Here is a 23,830-nt window from a genome sequence, read left to right as displayed (position 1 = left end):
TAAGATAGTGTCGATTAGACCGTTATAATCAATTGGTCAATATAATTCATCCTTCAATATGTTGTATACGGTATACATGCATATGACAAATGTCCGGGTAAAAACATCACTACCTAAAAATTCTAAAGCTTGACATGCGAGTCTCTGTGGCGCAATTGGTTAGCGCGTTCGGCTGTTAACCGAAAGGTTGGTGGTTCGAGCCCACCCAGGGACGTGGCATAATTTTTGCAAGAAGAAAATAGAGTTTTATTCTCATCTTGTCACTGATAGACCTAAGGTTATCATCAAAAAGACTTATAAATGTGTAATTATATAGTAATTGTAGTGGAGGACTATGTCATGGATATATGTTCTGTTAAGGGTTTATGCACATTTTCGATCTATTGAACTAAAATTTTAGGGATATATGTTCTGGTAATTGATTTCTGGTAAAAGAAACCCAGCTAGATTTTAGATGAATAATGAAAGGCTAATAAACGCCCGGTCGAATTTTTTAAAGATGGAATGCATTACATGTGACAACATCAATATATGTGTAAGATAGTGTCGATTAGACCGTTATAATCAATTGGTCAATATAATTCATCCTTCAATATGTTGTATACGGTATACATGCATATGACAAATGTCCAGTTTACCTCACTAGTTAATGACAAGCAGATGTGAGACAAGGCTGTGTAAGATAACAACAAATAATATAATGGCAATTTTATTAGCTTGGTAACCCCAAGTCTAACACCCCCCTTGTACATGATATATGACATAATAAAAAATATAACCCCATACAATAAAACAATAAGTATTACAAATACTCAATTACAAAAAAAAAATATTCATACATGTTCAAAAGTAACAAAGCAAAATACCATAACACCCTTAGTAATGCTACTGGGAGGGTGGGAGTGGCTTAAGAAAAAATGTGCTGCATGCTTACGAAAGCTGATCACAATGCCATGTGGTCACTATCTCTGCGAGGCTGCGCATGAGTGAGAGGTCGTCTCAAGCTAGCTAACCCTGGGATATTAATACACGTGGCTAAAATTACATTTATTCTAAATTACACTTTACCTCACTAGTTAATGACAAGCAGATGTGAGACAAGGCTGTGTAAGATAACAACAAATAATATAATGGCAATTTTATTAGCTTGGTAACCCCAAGTCTAACACCCCCCTTGTACATGATATATGACATAATAAAAAATATAACCCCAAACCCAAACAAGAAGGGGGTAGTTAAAAAGAAGGTAATAAAGAACAGAAAGACGTCATGGCTTTGAGACGCTGGTCTCTATCAGAATCAATATAGCGTAAAAAACAATCACTTGACCAATAACCTAGCAATTTAATGTCACTGTCCGAAAGACCTACATATCCTGCCCAAGTGGCAGCACCCCTACGAAAAGAGTGTCCCCCATAATTTTGAGGATTACAGCCAAGGTGTTGCAACAAAAAACGAAGGCATTGAAGAAAAACAGTATAAGACAAACAACTTTTGTCAGACAACCTAAATAACGGATCTAAGGGATCTCCAGGTAAGGCAAGCACGCGGGATAAGGCTGCATACGGACAAAGCTGGTGACCGTGTAAAAGGGGGAGAATTACCTCAATAGGCTTAGAACGAAACTGCAGCGTCTTAATTACTTTGAGCGTTACAAGCATACCCCAGCTACAAGGCAGCACATCTATCCTTCGCAAATTGATTTCTGGATCAAAAAGACCTTTGACTAAAAAATTGTTTGGTCGCAAAAACCCATAAAAACCTGTAAGGCAAGCAGCCCAAAAAACAATATTATTATGACATTCAAGATTTAAAATTGACTTAAATCTTAACAACAGTTCTGGCGTAACAGGTGCCTTACAATTTTGACTGGTACCAAGTTCCCGTTTGACACCAGTTAGTAAATGCCTGACGTTCCAACAGCTTGCAATAGGGTCCGGTTTTTCGTGCGATTTATGCAGCACAGAAATAATGTTCAAATACGATCGTATCGAGCTAAACGCAAAGTTTTTCACATCTACAAGAAACGCAATGTAAAGTTCTACAGTTTTGGTTGTGCATGGCACTGGTTTTAGGTCATAGTTTTCACAGAATTCGAGATAAGTCTTGAGATGGGTACGGTAAGTTCCTGAAGTTGAACTAGCCCACCCCTTGCTTTTCAAGCGAACCACACTGTTCTCCAACATTTGCGTTTCCATGGTTTCTCCATCTGGAATTAAAAAAGTCAAAAGATATGTGATTTAGAAGCTCGATAGTTGTAAACGGTATATAAAATAAGTGGCTCACAAGTTTATCATAAAGCCTAGATAATTGTCCTGGTTCATGAAGTCTTGACGCTGCGTCAGCAATAACATTGTTACGACCACTGATAAATTTTGCTCTGATGTCGAAATTGTGTATAGCCGACAACCAGAAAAGTTCTCTTAACTGAGTCATTAAAGTTTTGTTTCTAGAACTACCTTTGTTAATGATGCATTTTGTAGTCATGTTGTCTGTAGATACGACAACACGTTTATTAGTCCACAAATGTCCCCATCTCATCGCGGACAACACAATAGACATAGTCTCTTTAATATTTATGTGATAGTTCTTAAAATTCGGTAAATCTGTGTCCCAATTCACATAAAAAAAATCACCTTCATAATATCCAGCACCACCATGTAAACAAGCATCAGTTTGCAAGCAAGTAACTGGTTTAGTATCTAAAAAAGTTACTGTTCCATTGAACACATTCATAAAATTAACCCACCATGCAATTTCAGAAAAGAAATCTGTAGATAAAAGTATTTTTGCATTCCTATTCGTTGTATTTACATTTGATAGGTTATCAATTAATCGCCGCACAAAAGTTCTACCCCCCTTTACCATTTGACAAGCCCAATTTAGTTTGCCACACAAAGATTGTAGTTGTTTCACACTGGCGCGTTTGCGGTTTTGAAAAGATAAAATGACATCATGGAATTCTAGTCGTTTCTTATCAGGCATAGCGAGAGACAGAGAACATGTGTTTATGACAATCCCTAAAAATGTTAAACTTTGAGACGGACCCTCAATTTTATTCCAGCTGATGTTGAAACCTAATCTACGTAAAGTAGCGATTAGAAAACGAATTCCTGTTTGACACTTATGAAACGTATCTTCAATCACTAAAAAATCATCTAAATACGCAATGCAAGTAATATTATATGTACATTTCATGATTTCACAGACAGAAGCACTTAATTGCTGAAAATTTTTAGGGCTTCTCGCGTGACCAAACGGAAGTTTAGCATCATACATATAAGTTGGAGAATCGTCCCCAGTAAACGTCCACTGGAGGCCTGTTAAAGGATAATCAGAATCATGACACTTTACAGATCTATAAGCACTCTTTAAATCTATTTTCCCGAGATAATCATTACGTTTAATTATCTTCAATGCATGTCGTAAATCCATGTAAGAACAACTAGTATCCGTAGTGTACGTATGAATTAAGAGAAATGCCTGTCGGTAGGCTAGCATCATGAATGATACGCACATCGCCATTTGATTTTTCTATTGCACCTATTGAGCTGATTATAATCGGTTTAGTTTTAGTAACTACATAATTCCCAAGTTCAATTTCTAGTTTTATTTGTTTTTCAACAGCACGATGAAAACGGAAAGCGGACGAGTAATTTGTTCTATCTACAAGCAGATGCGGACCATAAACAACACTAAGCTTAAAACCATCTTTAACACCGTTTAAAATAAAATCCCTGTCGTCAGCAGAAGCAGGCAGCAATCGGTTCCACGCCTCAAAACGTAAACAATTTAAGTTTTTTGCTGCATGGGTTAATCTTAGTTCTGAGGCGCATACGAGTTTTTTGCGACTTTATCAGAATGATTGCTGTGTCCGTGACCTGATATAGCAGAATGACTGCTGGACATACAAATTGCACAATGGTGCATCATTCGACAATCTTGGCGGTAACAAGAGTTATTATTAAAGTTCCTGCAGGTTTCTCGCCCATCGGGTAAAAAGGGGCCTCGCCGACGATCGTTATTAGCAGATTGTTTTCCATGCGGTTTTGTGGCATCGTTCATGGCTCTCGTTGTTGGATTTTCACGTTTGGACACAAGTTGGAAATCTCTTAAATCCTGACGATACGTCCCCCATGTGAATTTTTCCTCCGCCTGCATGTCTCTGTACTCTTTGTCATAGAGCAGGACAGAGTACCAAACATATTTTGAGGCGAGACGGAATATGTCAGCTGTATAGTTAAGATATGTATTTACATTGAACGCGGTATTCCTTTTTAGCATTTCCTGTAAAATTCTAATGTTAGCGTAACCCCACTCTTCGATAGAAATTTTGTCTAAGGTTTTCTTTTTGCCTACCCGAAATTCCATATCCCCGGCAAGTGTTATGGTTTGGTACTGAGGGATAGGCTCTGGCCAAAGAAAATCAACAATCTGCATTGCTTTGCCTGATTTCTCTGTGCTACATGCAATAATGTCAGAAAATTCATGATTTTGCTCACCTTTTGAATTTTGAACCAACGCGGCAACGGACGGCTGAACTGTTGGTAGTAGTTGAAGGTTTTTAAGATTGTCCTTTTCCTCCTCAATTTTCCGTTTCAACTCCACTTTTCTTTTCTCGGTTTTCAAACGCTTAAGTTCGTTTTCTAAGGCATTAATTTCCTCATTGTCATTATCCTCAGTTAACTTTTCAAAGGACTCCGCAAATTCCCCATCACTTTCACTGTCGCTATCTTCGTTGTTGTCGTGTGTTTCTTTTTGTTTTGTTGCTTTCGGCTTCAAACTGTCAATTATGTCTTTGAGTTTATCACCAGCATTATCTCTTTTTTCTCTTGTACTAGCCATAATTTAGGAGCTTAAGAAAAAATGTGCTGCATGCTTACGAAAGCTGATCACAATGCCATGTGGTCACTATCTCTGCGAGGCTGCGCATGAGTGAGAGGTCGTCTCAAGCTAGCTAACCCTGGGATATTAATACACGTGGCTAAAATTACATCTATTCTAAATTACACGTAAAAACATCACTACCTAAAAATTCTAAAGCTTGACATGCGAGTCTCTGTGGCGCAATTGGTTAGCGCGTTCGGCTGTTAACCGAAAGGTTGGTGGTTCGAGCCCACCCAGGGACGTGGCATAATTTTTGCAAGAAGAAAATAGAGTTTTATTCTCATCTTGTCACTGATAGACCTAAGGTTATCATCAAAAAGACTTATAAATGTGTAATTATATAGTAATTGTAGTGGAGGACTATGTCATGGATATATGTTCTGTTAAGGGTTTATGCACATTTTCGATCTATTGAACTAAAATTTTAGGGATATATGTTCTGGTAATTGATTTCTGGTAAAAGAAACCCAGCTAGATTTTAGATGAATAATGAAAGGCTAATAAACGCCCGGTCGAATTTTTTAAAGATGGAATGCATTACATGTGACAACATCAATATATGTGTAAGATAGTGTCGATTAGACCGTTATAATCAATTGGTCAATATAATTCATCCTTCAATATGTTGTATACGGTATACATGCATATGACAAATGTCCGGGTAAAAACATCACTACCTAAAAATTCTAAAGCTTGACATGCGAGTCTCTGTGGCGCAATTGGTTAGCGCGTTCGGCTGTTAACCGAAAGGTTGGTGGTTCGAGCCCACCCAGGGACGTGGCATAATTTTTGCAAGAAGAAAATAGAGTTTTATTCTCATCTTGTCACTGATAGACCTAAGGTTATCATCAAAAAGACTTATAAATGTGTAATTATATAGTAATTGTAGTGGAGGACTATGTCATGGATATATGTTCTGTTAAGGGTTTATGCACATTTTCGATCTATTGAACTAAAATTTTAGGGATATATGTTCTGGTAATTGATTTCTGGTAAAAGAAACCCAGCTAGATTTTAGATGAATAATGTGTTGTGATCCCGAGTAAATACTAAGATCAATATATACCTTAGATGGTCGTTCCTGCAGCCAGGAACGGCCGATTGCTCTTCTAGTATGAATAGACGTCTGCATTGTAGCCATTAGTTCAACCGGAAGAGGATGGTTTCTGGGAAGTTCTTCGGACATTGTAGATGGTCTGTCTGATGACCTAAAACTACCCCCCGGATACTACACTCCCCCCAGTTTTATTAATAAGGCCCCCTCTACTGATGGGGGCCCTGTGATTTTCGCCCAAAATCAATAAAATACTGAAATAATACCAAATTTAGAGAAAATATGCATCAATTTAAAAAAGTATATACCCTATCCCCCTAATAATTTTTAAAAGAATAAAACCTATCCCCCCAAACGGACCCTTTGTATCCATGGGTCTACTGATTAACTAAAAGCTAGTACAATGGGTTCCCAACCAATTGGGAACCCAGACAACTGTGAATTGTTCTTGTCTGGATCGTATACCAACTCTTCCCTGTCTTTATACAAACTAGAACCGGACCATTTAGTGGCTGCATGTCCACTATATAGTTGGACCCAGGAAGTTGTGCTGATCCATTCTCCATCGTGAAGAGTTTGGTTTCATTTTTCCTCACTTGCACTGTCTTTATGCCTTTGTTTGGGTAGGGAATTCCAGGGTCCCACTGTCTTCTGTTGGGACCCGATCTAACTGTGCTCACACAAAAGACTGACGCCCCACTGTCTACTGGTGGCGGCTTCTGCTGATTAAAATACCTAGTGCCAACATTACTAGCTGTTTTGAAAAGTAGCCCCAATCCCAAATCGGGGCTTTCTGGATTAATGTATACAGATTCCTGGTTGACCGGATTGTTACTTTCTGTTGCGGCTTTTCTGTCAGTTTCTCCCGTTGAGGAAGGGTCCTCAATTGCAGGTGAATGACTGTTTTCAGTATTGTCGGTCATTCCTCCGTCAACAACAGGAGTAGGGAAAACTGTGACTATCTTCTCATCATTGGCCCCTTCTACCAAGGTGTTATGTGCCTCACTGTCTGAGGTGGAGTCCCAACTTTCTTGGGCCTCCTCATCACTTGCCGAAGTTGTCTCTGTTGGGGCAGCAACCTTTTGAATGCTACTGTTATTCTCAATTGCCAAGATAGCTCCGTTGGGTCCCCTCACAATATTGGCTACTGGACCCTCCTGGTCTCCTGTGAGCAATGCTAAAGTATCCAAGTTGCCTTGGGGCACCTCACATTTCTCTACTAATGGTATGGCTGGGGTATCCACAATGAAGGAATACCCCTGGTTGGCCCTTATTTTCCAACAACCACTGTCTGAGTCCTTTATTAAAGTGAACCTCCTGTCCACATCAACCGTGACCAGTTTATGAATATCAGGTAAGGAGTACCTGGCAAAGCCTGGGTCCCTTTTAAGGATTTCCTCAACTAATAAATACCCACCTGGGAGAAGGCTGTGGTCCAACCCCGGTGCAACATGCCTCAATATGTTCGCGAGACATTTTAATAAGTAGCAGTCCAATCCGCCTGAAGGAGTTGCCTCTTTGTCAGAAACAGAGCATTGCTCTGACTCGATCTCTGCTTTGACCTGTACTGACATACTGGGTTCTCTGTTCCCCTCTCTGTCCCTTGCACATACCCCTGGGCCAATTATAGCTATCTCCGCTACTCTTCCTTGGGGTACAGACTCTACTACTGAGAGGCCTAACTTTATTTGCGGGGACTCACTCCGGCCTCCTGAGTAGTCCCGTTTAAGTTTAATGGTATTGTTGCCGTTCTGCTTGACTGAATTGTGGAGGTAACAGTTCTATCCCTCCCCCGTAAATCCAGACAGTCCTTCTTAACATGTCCAGGCTTAAAACAATGGTAGCACACTCCCTCCCATGGAGGCCCTCTATCAGTGGAGGGACTCCCTGAGACAGACTTACCTGCATAGTTTGGGCATTCCATTTTGGAATGGCCCCTCTCCCCACAGTGGTGGCAACTTTCTGTCCCTGTTTGTCTGCCAGGTGAGCAGCTTCCTGTTATGGGGCTTGTGAGGAGTTGTTTGAATTGGTCCATCATTTCGCCTAATTTTTCGTTGACTTTACCAAGTTTGTTTTCAAACTTCTTATTAGACTTTTCTAACTCCACTTTCCATGTACTGGCTGGGGCCCTCTCAAGGGGCCCCCGATACTCACAGATGGCCTCATGGTGGTCTCCATACTGCCCATCAGTTACCTGCCTAACCTCACGCCTATTTGGCTTCCCATATATTGCCTGGGTATTATGTTGGAATAGCCGTATTTTATCTACGGCCTCCTCTATGCTTTGGGGCTGAAGGTTGGAGACTTGCACTCCCAACTGTTTGTTTTCAATACCCTGGCACAGCCGCATTACGGCTTGCTCATACATATATTCTTCAGGGAGGTTTCTAAATGCCCTGGTGGCCAAGGACAACACCCGATCAGCCCAGTCCTCAAGAGACTCCTCAGGGGCTTGCCGGGCATTGTTAAACTGGACCTGGGCAGTCTCAGGGAGTAACTTGAAACCAAAGCGCTTGTGAAGCTTCTCCACAAGCTCCTTATAACTCACTTCCCTGTCTCTTTCTGTTATAAGGGCAAAATATCCGCTGGCCTTTCCCTCAAGGCACCAGCAAAGTTGGTCCTTGCATTCCTGAGGACCCCATTCACAAACCTCTGCGTACCTTGCAAATTTTGTGAAAAAGGCCTGCCAGTTACCCTTTCCGTCATACTTAATATTTTTTGGGGCACTGGTAACTTTAGAGACGCCACCTAAAGTTCCTTGTGTCCCATCTCTGTTGTCAGGTGCCCTTGGGTTTTTTATAGGCCTGTCCTCATTATCTGGTACTGGGTAGGCCTGTTGTCCATAGCTCACCCCTGCGGTGACCCCTTGTGGGGGCACCACTGTATACCCTTGATTATACTGGTTATTGGGATGCCTATCCCCATAGTCATGAGATGGGGTCTGCCGTGTGTCTGCACCCCTATTGTCTTGTCTCTTGCCATACTTACTACAGGCCATCTCATACTGTCCCCCACCAGTGTAAGCTGGTTGGGTACAGGGTGCTGACCCCTGACCTGCATAGTTGCATGCATGGCCCATTGGATGTGAAGGTGTGCCCCAATAGTTTGAGGTAAGTTTGTCCCACGCACTGTCTTTACCTGGACAATACGGCTTGTTCCAAATACTACCCCTGTACATGTGGTGAGGGGGACTACCTTGGTTTGGGTCAACAATAACATGGTGACTCCACTCTTTGTTCTGTAACTGTTCACTGTAGCCCCCATCCCAATTCCCTGTGGGTTCAGGTCTAGCATTAGCATCACCGGGATATGAACTATATTCAAGAAAGGCAGAGTCCATCTGGCTGTGCCCTTCCAAGGGCCCGGGACTTTGCCCCTGGTGCCATGCTTCTTGCCTAAATGCAGATTGGCCTTGTACTTGGGAGGGTGTGCCCTGTGGGGCAATGTGTCCCCTGTCTAACATCTCACCATGCCTGCCTTGGGCCTGAGGTGGTGGCCCAATATTTTGGCCACCTCCATTTGGGCTGAAGTCCAGCCTGGATAAGAGGCCCCTTGTTACTCGTAGGTTGGAGATAGTGGACAAGTCTGACTCTGTCACAAAGCCCTTGCCCTCCCTAATGTCCATTATTTGCTCCCCAGTTTTTATGCCTATACCTGGGAGCTGGAGTAACTCTCGAAAGCTACAAGTGTTTAGGTTTACAACCGACATTTGTAACTGTAAATCACTGAACAACAATTTATAACAAAGTTTTTTTTTATTTAAAGAATAAACAACAACAAACAACACACTCAATACCACAATTTATTTATTTAATAAAACAAATACTACTGCTTCGGGTAACCCGTCCTTCTGGTCTGCAGTTAACAAAAGTAAACAAAACAATAACACAAAGACTGGTAACCCGTCCTTCTGGTCTGCGGTTAACACAAGTAAACAAAACAATAACAATAACAATACGACTGGTAACCCGTCCTTCTGGTCTGCGGTTATCAGAAGTAAACAAAACAATAACTTGTCGACTGGTAACCCGTCCTTCTGGTCTGCAGTTACCGGTGACTGGTACCCAGCTGTCCCTTCAGGGTCAGCAAGGTAACCTGACGTCTACTTGCACAATCCTTTCTCCTAAACAACCGTGAAGTATTCCTCCAAAATACTCCACGAGTGCCTGAAATGACTTATTCCCGCGCTGGAATAAACCAAATCACCTTTCCCCTCCTGTCTTACTATTTTTTGTCGTACACTACCTGCACGGCAAAAACATAAAAAATACTCAATAATACTCAAAAATCAGGGGTTCTACCGCGCTGCAAAACCCCTGAAATGTTATGTAATATTCTCTACCAGAGTATTACACAACAAAAACGATCGGCAAAGGATTCCCCCGAATCCTTTTCCGCTGGAAACACTGTCGAAGCGAACGTCGCCTCAAATCACAAAATGAGCTCTTAATTGCAATGCTCCACGCAAATAAGTGCTCGCAGCGCCAATGTTGTGATCCCGAGTAAATACTAAGATCAATATATACCTTAGATGGTCGTTCCTGCAGTCAGGAACGGCCGATTGCTCTTCTAGTATGAATAGACGTCTGCATTGTAGCCATTAGTTCAACCGGAAGAGGATGGTTTCTGGGAAGTTCTTCGGACATTGTAGATGGTCTGTCTGATGACCTAAAACTACCCCCCGGATACTACAAATGAAAGGCTAATAAACGCCCGGTCGAATTTTTTAAAGATGGAATGCATTACATGTGACAACATCAATATATGTGTAAGATAGTGTCGATTAGACCGTTATAATCAATTGGTCAATATAATTCATCCTTCAATATGTTGTATACGGTATACATGCATATGACAAATGTCCAGGTAAAAACATCACTACCTAAAAATTCTAAAGCTTGACATGCGAGTCTCTGTGGCGCAATTGGTTAGCGCGTTCGGCTGTTAACCGTTCGGCTGTTAACCGTTCGAGCCCACCCAGGGACGTTCGGCTGTTAACCGTTCGAGCCCACCCAGGGACGTTCGGCTGTTAACCGTTCGAGCCCACCCAGGGACGTGGCATAATTTTTGCAAGAAGAAAATAGAGTTTTATTCTCATTTTGTCACTGATAGACCTAAGGTTATCATCAAAAAGACTTATAAATGTGTAATTATATAGTAATTGTAGTGGAGGACTAGGTCATGGATATATGTTCTGTTAAGGGTTTATGCACATTTTCGATCTATTGAACTAAAATTTTAGGGATATATGTTCTGGTAATTGATTTCTGGTAAAAGAAACCCAGCTAGATTTTAGATGAATAATGAAAGGCTAATAAACGCCCGGTCGAATTTTTTAAAGATGGAATGCATTACATGTGACAACATCAATATATGTGTAAGATAGTGTCGATTAGACCGTTACTGATAGACCTAAGGTGACTTCCGGTTTTGGATTTGGATAACGAAGACGTGCCTTCTAAACCAGAGAAAATCTGATAAGTTTGTGTTGTATGACTAACCATCCGTTGATGATTAGTCTTTATTATTCCTTATATTGTTTTAGTGGAACTTTTTGTGGCCATATTTTGTGCATTTTTGACATTTAATAAGACTTTCTCACCTCCCTTCACCATGTCTGGTGGAAGGGGGGATGGTCGCTCCATTAAAGAGAAAACTGTGTTAGTGGATGTAGGTGATAATCGGAATATAAAAGCTGCCGATGTCATCGCTAATGTGGAAAAAGAAGTTGGTGAGGGAACAGTCCTTGCATGTGTTCCAAAAAGCGGTAATAGTTATGAGCTGACGTTGACTGATAAAGATGCTTTGGATTTGATAGTTGATACAGGTTTCAAGGTGAATGACTCTAATTTTAAACCCAGAGCTATTTTTTCGCGTGATAAAGTTGTCAGTTTTTTTAATGTGTCACATTATGTGCCTGATTCAGAAATACGTGAGAAATTACAGGAGTTTGGTGTAACACTCAAGTCGCCTATTAAGCGGAAAATGCACCCTGGTACGGACGTTGCTAATGGAACACGGTATGTAGTAGTTAGATTTTCCCCTGAACGACAAAGTCTACCATATACTTTGAAACTTTCAACTGGCGTGAGTTCATTTGAATATATAAGAGTAGTCCATGACGAACAGAAGAGAGTCTGTACCCAGTGTTTTGAGACAAGTCATGTTTATGCAAACTGTCCTGATAACATTTGATACAAGTGTAAACGCTTCGGACACCTAGCAAGAGCTTGTCAAACCCCGCCGTGTGAAACATGTCATAAAGTGTTATCATACTGTCGGTGTGAGCCGGTTTGGAACAGGGGTAGAAATGAAAATGAAACAACTAATGATGACACAGGAAACGAAACAAATTCTGACATTCCTGAACGTGAAACAAACACTGAACACCACGAAAATGATGGTATGAACGAGAATGAAGCTGGAGACCAGCATACGGATGGAGTCAATGGTGATGATGATAACATGGAGCAGAGTCATGATGACGATGATAACACGGCGAAAAGTGACGGTGATGATGATGATACCATGGAGGAAAGTGTTGCTGACGACGATGCCAAAGATGAACAATTTGATGAAAACGCTAAAAAAGACAATGATGTTATAGTTTCCGATGAAAAACAAATGTCTGGTGTTGATAATGATGAACTAGATTTGACGACTGATGATGAACATTCAAACAAACAAGAGACAGTAAATGTTGATAATAAAATGCATAAAAAAGGGGGGTCTAGCCCATCAAAATTAGAACCACAGCCAGTTCCTCGTGGGTCTAATTTGACTGATACTGTTGGTAAAAATACAGAAGTTGATGAATCTAAGGAAGCTGATATTGTAATGACCGACGAGGAATTGGCTGCGAATATGAGTAAAATTAGGAGGAAACGTTTGGTTACATCTCCAAAATTTACTTCAGATGAGCTTAAAAAATTTAGGAGGGAACCCAAGAATAAAGAATCAAATTCAAGTTCATAGGTACAAACTTACTTTCTTTCTTACTTTTTGTACTGATAGTTAATATTGTATCTATTAATGCTAATGGTTTGAGGGATCAGTCAAAATTCCAAAAGTTTTGTTCTTTTTGTTCGGAAAATTATTATGATGTTGTAGCTATCCAAGAAACCTTTTGGTCAGATGATTTAGTTACTAGTTTTGCTAAGTTTTGGAATGGTAAAATATTTTACTCATGTGCAGAAACACATAGACAAGGTGTTGCTTTTTTGATAAGTAAAAAGGTTGAACATGAAGTAAATTATATACAAAGTTTTGACGGTAGATGTGTACATATTCAATTACAACAAGATGATAAATTAATAAATATTGTTAATTGTTACGCACCTAATTCTGTTCTTGAGAGAACTACATTTTTCGAAAATTTGAGCGGAAAATTGATAAATACAGAAAATATTATTTTGTTGGGTGATATGAACACATCTATGTCAAAACTTGACAGGTGCGGAAAAACACAACACACAGAAGACAAATCATACAAAACAATAAATCAGTTGTGCGAAAATTTTAATATTTATGATATATGGCGAGCAAGAAATCCAACGTCACGAATATTCTCTTGGCGTCGAGTTGTACAAAATAATTTAATTCAGAGTAGATTGGATTTTATATTTATTCCAAAGTCCTTTTCTGTATTCGTGAAGAACGTTTATTATAAACATAATGCGTTCAGTGATCATTCTTTTGTAAATCTGAATATAGATTTTAGTGAAATTGAAAGAGGCCCGGGTTTATGGATATTCAACAACAAATTGTTAGATGACGAAGAGTTTGTAAATAAAATAAATAAATTAATTGAAACCGAAAAACAATGTCCTCTTTATGATGACGAACCGTTGGTTTGGTATGATAATTTAAAATATAAAATAAAACAATTAGCAAAAGTTATTGCTCAAAATAAATCCCGTGCCGAAAAATCGGAATATTTTAAAATTCAAAGAGAATTCGAAAAAATTTCATTAGCCGTAGCTAATAATGAAATTGTTGACTTAAATAAATTTGAGGAAGTTAAATTAAAATTAAAATGTCATGAAGAAAACATTTGTAAAGGCGCAATTTTGCGTTCTAAAGCCCATTGGGCAATAGATGGTGACAAAAATTCTAAATATTTTTTACAACTTGAAAAATATAAACAAAACTGTAATGTTATAAAAGAATTAAAAAATAGTGATAATAATATAGTCACATCTACGGAGGCAATTCTTGATGAAGTTCATAAATTTTATAAAGATTTATATTCTTGTACAACAATAGACAAAGATAAAGCAAATGAAATTTTAAATTTTATTTCGGAAAAAGTTTCTGAAGATGATATGGAAAATTTAGAAGCGGAATTTAGTTTAGATGACATAAAAGCCGCTTTATTTAGTATGTCTAAAAATAAATCCCCGGGTCCCGATGGACTAACTGTGGAATTTTTTTGTCATTTCTTCCATTCGTTCGGAGATATATTTTTGAAAATTTTTAAAGCTATTGAAGAAGAAAAACTTATGACAAGATCTATGAGACATGGCATAATTACTTTGGTCTATAAAAATAAAGGAGACAAAAATATGTTAAAAAACTTTAGACCCATTTCATTGTTATGTGTGGATTATAAAATAATGGCTAGAATAATGTCTAACAGACTAAAATTTGTTTTGCCGAAATTGATTTCTATTTATCAAACGTGTTGTATCCCTGGACGAGATATTGCAGATACAACTGCAAGTATTAGAGATTTAATTGAAATCATTGAAAAACGATGATTTAGAAGCTTTTCTTATAAAAGTTGACCAAGAAAAGGCTTTTGACAAAGTTGATCATGATTATTTATATTTAGTTTTAGAAAAATTTGGCTTTGGTCCAAAATTCATTCAGTGGATAAAAATATTTTATAAAAATGTAAACAGTAGCGTAAAATGTAATGGCTTTTTAACAAAATATGTTAAACTAAATAATTCAATAAAACAAGGATGTCCCGTGTCTGCTCTCCTTTACGTTCTAGTTGCGGAACCATTAGGGCAGGCAATAATAAAGAATAAAAATATTAAAGGTGTTGTTATTCCTAATTCAAATAAAGAAGCAAAAATTTTTCAACATGCAGATGATACTAATATTTTTACTGCCGACAAAAATTCTATAAAAGAAACATTTAAAATTTTGAATCTATATAGTGAAGCGTCAGGTGCTAAAATTAATAAACAAAAATCTGAAATTTTATGCTTAGGTTCTGGTAGCATAAATGATCAAGAACTAAATACATTTCAAATTCAGCGTTGTGAAACTGTAACTAAAGTTCTAGGAATTTATGTTGGTAAAGATAAACAGTTATGTTAATTATTGAATTGGAAAGATAAAATTAAAAAAATAAAAACAATTTTATTTTTTTGGAATAAAAGAGATCTAACACTACCTGGTAGAGCAGTTGTTCTTACTTCGCTTATAATGTCTAGATTTTATTATACTTTAACAGTATGCCCGTTACCAGAGAACATAAAAAATGAAATTCGATTAATAGTTTTAAAATTTCTTTGGCAACATAAGTCCCATTTGGTAAAGTATCAAACAATAATTGGTGAAAAATTAGTAGGAGGTTTAAATATTCCAGATATTTTTCTAAAAATGCAAGCTTTTAGATTAAAATTCCTTAAAAAATATCTTGACCCGAATTGTCAATCAATTTGGAAAAGTGCGCTTGATTATTTCATTACTAAAATTGAAAATATGGATTTAAAACAAAATATTTTGTTCACGTATTTGAATTCCAAGCATTTGAAACACTTACCACTTTATTATCAAGAAATGTTTAATGCCTATTATAGAATAAAATCCAAGCTAAAATTTGAAATTGAAATTCAACATGTGTACGATAATCCTATTTTTTGTAATCCAAATATAAAGCTAAACAGTAAAATGCTTCTTTTCGAAAAATTCATTCACTCAGGTTTGATCCAGATAAAAGACATCTGTTCTGAAGTAATTCCCGGATTTTTTACTTCCGGTTCGATAGTAGAAATAATTCAACAAAATTTTCCTGACGAAAAACCACATGAAATAAAAGCTGCATACGACAAGATTTTAAGATGTATTCCTGAAACGTGGAAAATTTTACTGAAATCCATAAACCCGTTAAATACTGAGAGTATTCCGAAATTACGTATTTGTTTAGAAAACGACAGAGAAGTTCCGTTTTTAGGGGCAGTTACAAAATTATTTTACAAACTCTTACTGTCAGAAATGTTTGAAACGCCCACAGCTGAAAAGCATTGGGCGGAGAAATACCCGTCGATCAATTTTACTAGATTGTATTCAGTAACCAATCAGAATGGTCTACCTCCTGACTGTCACTGTCTGAACTATAGGATGGTTCACAGGGCTATTTTTACCTTAGAAAAGTTGTTTAAATTTGGTCAAGTGGTCAGCAACACATGCAAAGCGTGCGGTCTATATACAGAAAACTTGTTACACCTGTTTGCCTTATGTCCGAAGTTGACCCCGATACATAACTTTCTGAAAGATATGTTACATAACATTTTTATTGATTATCCCCCTGATGTTGTGAATTTGATAAATTATGAGGAACTGATGATATTTGGGTACCTTGGTAGTTCAAAGATTGTGAACACATATTTTTTGAACTTTTTTCTGAGTATAGCTAGATTATGCATCTTCAAAACACGCAATCTTAAAGTGTTTTATGACAAAGAAATAGACACAGTGTGACTATTCAAATTTACAATTAGTAAATACATAGAATATGCATACACTTATTACAAAATAAAACATCAACAACAGATCTTTGATAAATATTTTTTACGCAATAATTCCTTGCTGCGTATTGAAAACGACAAAATAATTTTATTTTTTTAAACACATGAAATCTATTTCAAACTGATTACAATTGTTAACTAGCAGTTTCTGAATATTTTATTTTGAACCGTTAAAAGAACTTTACAATTTTGGAAAAAAGGAAAAGTGTCCGAAAAATTAATGTCAAAAAGGTGTGTTTGACTTTTGAAAAAAACATTAGAGTTATCTCTCTTTGGGTATACATTGAATTAATTGTCATTGTTTTATAAACACTTGTCTTTTAAAAAATATATCTAGATGGAAATCATTACTAACAAAAAGGTTAATACTAACAACTCTGTACATACCAAAGATGGCACCAAAGAGGTTTGTCTCTTGGTGTTTTTATGTAAATAGTAAATAAATAATTTTAATGATAAAAAAAAAAAAGCGCGTTCGGCTGTTAACCGAAAGGTTGGTGGTTCGAGCCCACCCAGGGACGTGGCATAATTTTTGCAAGAAGAAGATTGAGTTTTATTCTCATCTTGTCACTGATAGACCTAAGGTTATCATCAAAAAGACTTATAAATGTGTAATTATATAGTAATTGTAGTGGAGGACTATGTCATGGATGTATGTTCTGTTAAGGGTTTATGCACATTTTCGATCTATTGAACGAAAATTTTAGGGATATATGTTCTGGTAATTGATTTCTTGTAAAAGAAAGCCAGCTAGATTTTAGATGAATGATGAAAGGCTAATAAACGCCCGGTCGAATTATTAAAGATGAAATGCATTACATGTGACAACATCAATATATGTGTAAGATAGTGTCGATTAGACCGTTATAATCCATTGGTCAATATAATTCATCCTTTAACATATTGTATACGGTATACATGCATATGACAAATGTCCAGGTAAAAACATCACTACCTAAAAATTCTAAAGCTTGACATGCGAGTCTCTGTGGCGCAATTGGTTAGCGCGTTCGGCTGTTAACCGAAAGGTTGGTGGTTCGAGCCCACCCAGGGACGTGGCATAATTTTTGCAAGAAGAAGATAGAGTTTTATTCTCATCTTGTCACTGATAGACCTAAGGTTATCATCAAAAAGACTTATAAATGTGTAATTATATAGTAATTGTAGTGGAGGACTATGTCATGGATGTATGTTCTGTTAAGGGTTTATGCACATTTTCGATCTATTGAACGAAAATTTTAGGGATATATGTTCTGGTAATTGATTTCTGGTAAAAGAAAGCCAGCTAGATTTTAGATGAATGATGAAAGGCTAATAAACGCCCGGTCGAATTATTAAAGATGAAATGCATTACATGTGACAACATCAATATATGTGTAAGATAGTGTCGATTAGACCGTTATAATCCATTGGTCAATATAATTCATCCTTTAACATATTGTATACGGTATACATGCATATGACAAATGTCCAGGTAAAAACATCACTACCTAAAAATTCTAAAGCTTGACATGCGAGTCTCTGTGGCGCAATTGGTTAGCGCGTTCGGCTGTTAACCGAAAGGTTGGTGGTTCGAGCCCACCCAGGGACGTGGCATAATTTTTGCAAAAAGAAAATAGAGTTTTATTCTCATCTTGTCACTGATAAGGTTATCATCAAAAAGACTTATAAATGTGTAATTATATAGTAATTGGAGTGGAGGATTATGTCATGGATAAATGTTCTGTTAAGGGTTTATGTACATTTTCGATCTATTGAACGAAAATTTGAGGGATATGTTCTGGTAATTGATTTCTGGTAAAAGAAAGCCAGCTAGAATTTAGATGAATAATGAAAGGCTAATAAACGCCCGGTCGAATTTTTAAAGATGGGAATGCATTACATGTGACAACATCAATATATGTATAAGATAGTTGTCGATTAGACCGTTATAATCCATTGGTCAATATAATTCATCCTTTAATATGTTGTATACGGTATACATGCATATGACAAATATCCAGGTAAAAACATCACTACCTAAACATTCTAAAGCTAGGACTTCCGGTTTGACTTCAATGATGTGATGACGTGTTTTCATCAAAGAGTGTATTCCAGAAGATATTTAGTGTACCCGCAGGCCATCAAGTTTTGGTGGCCTGCTATCGTCAAAGTTACTGTTCAAAGTCAGGTATATTCTGAACTTTTGTTTATTATTTTTGAATTTTGAGTGACTTTAGACTTCCCCTTCGCCATGTCTGGTGAGAGGGGAGGCCGTCTTTTAAAAGAACTGACAATAATTGTTGACGTTGCAGACAACAAGAAGGTTGGTGCAAATAGTATAATAGTAGAAGCTGAGGTATTGTGTGGAGAAGGTAATGTGTTAGCGATGGTACCGAAAAGTGGTAACTTATATAAAATAACTGTAGCAAATAGTGACGCGGCCGATGAACTCAGTACTGGTCCTTTTGTAATTGGTACAAAGATATACAATTGCCAAGCGATATATTCCAAAGATAGAGTTGTAAGCTTTATGCACTTGCCGGTCTTTATCTCGGATGATGAGATTAGGGAAAAGTTGGAAGCATATAATGTTGAACTAAAATCTCCGATAAAACAACACATGTATGATGGTACAAGTGTGACCGACGGAACGAAATATGTTGTGGTTAAATTTCCGCCAAATATATCAAGTCTACCATACACCATGAAGTTTGATTTAGGTAACAATCAACATGAAAACATTAGAGTCAAGCACGACCATCAGTCAAAGGTGTGTTCGAACTGCTTGTCACCTAATCATTTGTATCTAAACTGTCCAAACAATAAGTGTTATCAGTGTCAGAGTTTTGGGCATATTTCCAAAAATTGTGAAAGCTCCAAATGTATGTTGATTTTATCCTCGTAGATGTAAGTGCGAGTCGTCAGATAATTGTACTGCCTCTGAAAATTCTGAAAAAAAACGACGAAAACAAAGACACAGAAACTAAACCAAAACAGCGTGATACCAATGAAAACGACCAAAACGATGAATCCGAACGACACCTACAAGTGAAACTTTAGAGAAATCTGAACCCGTTATTGACAATTTAAATGCCGATACCGTTATAACCGTTGAAGTACACAACAATGCGGATACCGTTATAAACGTGGACGAACATAACAATGATGAATCCAATGGTGAAGACTTAAACGTGACTGAGATGTGTGAAGCGGAAAAACCGTGTGAAACAACGACGACCGAGGTTGCTGATGAAGCAGTTGATGATGAACTTGATTTACTTATTGATAATGACAATGTTGTTAATTCTTTTGATAATAATGTGCCCAGCCCTGGGGATACATCTAAAAAGGGGGTTACAGATGTGGTGTGTGGTAAGGAGTCAGTGGACATGCATGGAACACGAAGAGTGTACCATGACCTCTGACCCTGATGTATCTATTGACAAATTTAACTCAGAAAATGAGTCTTTGGTTGAAATGACTGATGAAGAAATGGCTAATGAATTAGTGAAATATGGTGGTAGAGCCAGACGTAATCGTATTGTTGTTAGGCCAAATATTCCATATGTTAGAAGACATTATGTCGGTAATAAGTCGAGTCCTAAAAATATTTAATTTTTCGCTTTCAAGGGACAACTTATTTGGTATTTTTTTTTTGTTAGATGTTGCTAAATTTATAAAGTTGTGTGCAATTTGTTCTGAAAATAGATATGATATTGTAGCGTTACAGGAAACCTTTTGGAACCCTGATTTTATTGTTGAAAACAAAAAACATTGGAATGGTGAAAAAAAAATTTCATGTTCAGATACAAACAGATAAGGAGTAGCATTTCTTGTTAGTCCAAAGTACAAAAATTATGTCACTGAAATCAAAGGTTTTGATGGTAGATTTAGTTATATTCAACTTGAAGTTGATAACAAAATTATCGACATTGTAAATGTGTATTGTCCAAATGTCGTCAATGAGAAAGATCTGTTTCTGAAAAAAGTAAATGATAATATACCAAAGTCGGATGATTTGATATTACTTGGTGACTTCAATCAATCACTATCCCCATTGGATAGGGTTGGAAAACATTTTGAAGATAAAGCTTTTATATCGCTTAATAATTTATTAGACAGCTTTAACATTTATGATGTGTGGCGCGCTCGATTCCCAACATCACGGGTATTTTCTTGGAGACGTGTGATCGAGAACAAATGAGTCCAGAGTCGGATTGATTATATTTTTATTTCTAAAATGTTAACGTCGTCTGTTAAAATGTGTATTATAAACACACAGCTTTTACGGATCATTCGTTTGTTGTATTAAATATCGATTTTCCTTTAATCGAACGCGGGCCGGGTGTGTGGATTTTCAATAATATGCTCCTGGACGATGAAGTGTATGTTGAAAAAATAAACGAATTAATTATAAACGAAAAGAACTGCCGACTTTATAATGAAGCCCCATTAATTTGGATAATATATATATTAAATATAGAATAAAAATAACAGTCTCGTTTTATTGTAATTTTTTTCATTTATTTGGTGAAATTTTTCATAAAATTTTTCAAGTCATAGATAAAGAAAAATTAATGCCTCGTTCAATGAGATTAGGTATGATAACATTGATTTATAAAAAGAAAGGCAAAAGAAATAAAATTTCAAATTATAGACCCATATCGCTATTAAATGTAGATTATAAAGTCTTGGCATGAATAATGGCTAATAGATTAAAACATGTACTGCCTAAAATAATTTCTCCCAGTCAAACATGTTGCATTTTAGGTAGACACAACTGCAAGTCTGAGAGACATAATTGAATTAATTGAAAATGATAATTTAGAAGGGTATTTAATTAAAATAGACCAAGAAAAGGCCTTTGACAGAGTGGACTTTAAATATCTATTTCATATTTTAGAAAAATTTGGATTTGGCCCTCAATTTGTTCATTGGATAAAGCTGTTTTATAAAGCAATTAGGAGTTCAATATAATGTAATGGATTTTTGACAAATTATGTACCAATTTTAAATAGTTTAAGACAGGGGTGTCCCATTTCTGCTCTGTGCTACGTTATAGCAGCTGAGCCTCTAGTACAGGCAATTTTGAAAAATAAAAACATAAAAGGAATAGAAATTCCAAATTCAGATAAAAATTCTACCGTTTTTGCGCACGCAGATGACTTTACTTTTACAGTTAAAGATAAACAGTCCATAGATGAAACTTTTAAAGTGTTGAATAATTAGAGTGAAGCGTCGGGTGCTAAAATAAATAAACAAAAATCAGAAATAATGTGTTTAGGTTCAGGTTCAATTTCAAATCAGGAATTAACAGATTATGGAATAAAACAAGCTGATGAAGTGACTCAAATATTGGGAATTTACATGGGAAAAAAATCTGAAATTTGTGATTATCTAAATTGGGATTCAAAAATAAAAAAAGGCAAAAACCATTTTATACTTTTGGTCTAAAAGAGAATTAACGCTGCACGGGCGTGCAACAGTTCTGACATCATTAATTATGTCAAGATTTTATTACACTTTAACAGGTTGTCCAATTCTGGAAAAGTATAAAAATGAAATAAAAGCAATAATATTAAAATTTCTTTGGCAAAATAATTTTCATTTAGTAAAATATAAAACAGTAGTTGCGGCTAAAATTGAAGGGGGGATGAATATCCCTGACATTAATTTAAGAATGCAAGCTTTTAGATTAAAAATTTTCAGTAAATTTCTAGATCTTAATTGTCATGCACTTTGGAAGAGTACAATGAAATATTTTATAAACAAAATAGAAAAGATGAAAATCGCCGAAAATATTGCGTATGATTGCTTTAATATAAATCAGATAAAAATCTTACCAAAATTTTACCAAGAAATTATCCAAGCATATTATGCAATTAAATCGTAAGTTGATTTCAACATACACGTCCAGCATATCTATGAAAATCCGTTATTTTGTAATCCGGTTATTAATGCGAAAGGCAAAGCACTTTTGTACAGAGAATTCATAAATTCCGGTATTGTTAAAATCAAAGATATTTGCTACGAATTTATTCCAGGTTTTCTTTCAAAAGATTCAATCATTGAAATAGTACAAGAAAAATACCCAGAATTACGAAGTTGGGTTATCATAAATGCATACGGAAGAATTTTAAATGCAATACCGCAATTGTGGAAAAACGAATTAACAGCAATAAATCCAGTTAATGTTGACAGATTTCCTTGTTTAACGGTCGGAACAAATATGACCGAATTCTCGAAGGCTACTACACACATTTTCTATAAACTCCTCCTACAAAGTTTTTCCGAGCCGCCCACATCAGAAATTTTTTGGTTGAAACAGTTCCCTTCAATGTGTTTTCGTGCATTATACCGGGTTGTCAATCAATGTCATATCCCGCCTGAGTGTATTAGTCTAAAAGAGGGACGAAAGATACCAAAGGGACAGTCAAACTCATAAATCTAAAACAAACTGACAACGCCATGGCTAAAAACGAAAAAGACAAACAAACAACAGTACACACGACACAACATAGAAAAATAAAGAATAAACAACACGAACCCCACCAAAAAACTAGAGGTGATCTCAGGTGCTCCGGAAGAGTAAGCAGATCCTGCTCCACTTGCGGTACCCGTCCTGTTGCTTATGTGATAACAAATCCGGTAAATAGTCTAATTCGGTAGGTAAATTATAGGGTGGCAACAAACACTATATTTACGCTTGATAAATTACAACGTATTAACAAGGTAGATAGTAACATGTGTTTGTTATGCAAATCATGCCCTGAGGATATGTTTCACCTTTGGAGTAGTTGTCCGTTTCAGATTGATTTCAAACAGTTTTTAATGGACATAAGACACAATGTACTTTTAAAAGATACACAACATCAAATCATTGATTATGATCAGCTGATCTTACATGGGTATTTGGTTAATACAAAAGCAGTTAACACATATTTTGTCAATCTTCTACTAAGTGTTGCAAGATTGTCAATATATAAAGCAAGACAAATAAAAATTTACGAAGAAAAAGATATAGGTACAAAAAGATTATTTATCTTTACAATACACAACTATGTTGAATATGAACACACATATTACAAAATGACCAACAAATTACATCTTTTTATTAAATATTTTGTGGAAAAGAATCCACTGC

General features: G+C 36.6%; 2 protein-coding genes and 5 non-coding genes across 7 annotated transcripts; 6 read left to right on the top strand and 1 right to left on the bottom strand.

Moving 5' to 3' along the window:
* Positions 1–140: 140 nt before the first annotated feature.
* Trnan-guu (transfer RNA asparagine (anticodon GUU)) lies at positions 141–214 on the top strand. The gene has a single exon. It is a non-coding gene; the product is annotated as a tRNA-Asn (tRNA).
* Positions 215–696: 482 nt separating this feature from the next.
* LOC139495103 (uncharacterized) lies at positions 697–4,990 on the bottom strand. Its single transcript, XM_071283259.1, has 2 exons — positions 4,503–4,990; positions 697–2,209 (listed from the first exon to the last, which is right to left on the bottom strand). The coding sequence occupies exons 1-2, from the start codon at positions 4,843–4,845 to the stop codon at positions 1,236–1,238; spliced, it is 1,317 nt and encodes a 438-aa protein (XP_071139360.1). The 5' UTR covers positions 4,846–4,990; the 3' UTR covers positions 697–1,235.
* A 65-nt stretch (positions 4,991–5,055) lies between these two features.
* Positions 5,056–5,129, top strand: Trnan-guu (transfer RNA asparagine (anticodon GUU)). The gene has a single exon. It is a non-coding gene; the product is annotated as a tRNA-Asn (tRNA).
* Positions 5,130–5,591: 462 nt separating this feature from the next.
* Trnan-guu (transfer RNA asparagine (anticodon GUU)) lies at positions 5,592–5,665 on the top strand. Its single transcript has one exon. It is a non-coding gene; the product is annotated as a tRNA-Asn (tRNA).
* Positions 5,666–12,346: 6,681 nt separating this feature from the next.
* On the top strand, positions 12,347–12,916 carry LOC139490666 (acidic leucine-rich nuclear phosphoprotein 32 family member B-like). The gene has a single exon (XM_071277616.1). The coding sequence runs from the start codon at positions 12,347–12,349 to the stop codon at positions 12,914–12,916; it is 570 nt and encodes a 189-aa protein (XP_071133717.1).
* Positions 12,917–17,686: 4,770 nt separating this feature from the next.
* On the top strand, positions 17,687–17,760 carry Trnan-guu (transfer RNA asparagine (anticodon GUU)). Its single transcript has one exon. It is a non-coding gene; the product is annotated as a tRNA-Asn (tRNA).
* A 461-nt stretch (positions 17,761–18,221) lies between these two features.
* Trnan-guu (transfer RNA asparagine (anticodon GUU)) lies at positions 18,222–18,295 on the top strand. Its single transcript has one exon. It is a non-coding gene; the product is annotated as a tRNA-Asn (tRNA).
* The last annotated feature ends 5,535 nt before the right edge of the window (positions 18,296–23,830 follow it).

This window comes from Mytilus edulis, chromosome 1 (assembly GCF_963676685.1).
Source record: "Mytilus edulis chromosome 1, xbMytEdul2.2, whole genome shotgun sequence".
NCBI lineage: Eukaryota > Metazoa > Mollusca > Bivalvia > Mytilida > Mytilidae > Mytilus > Mytilus edulis.
Note: the sequence above shows the minus strand (reverse complement) of the source record. Positions and strands in the feature narration are given on the sequence as shown.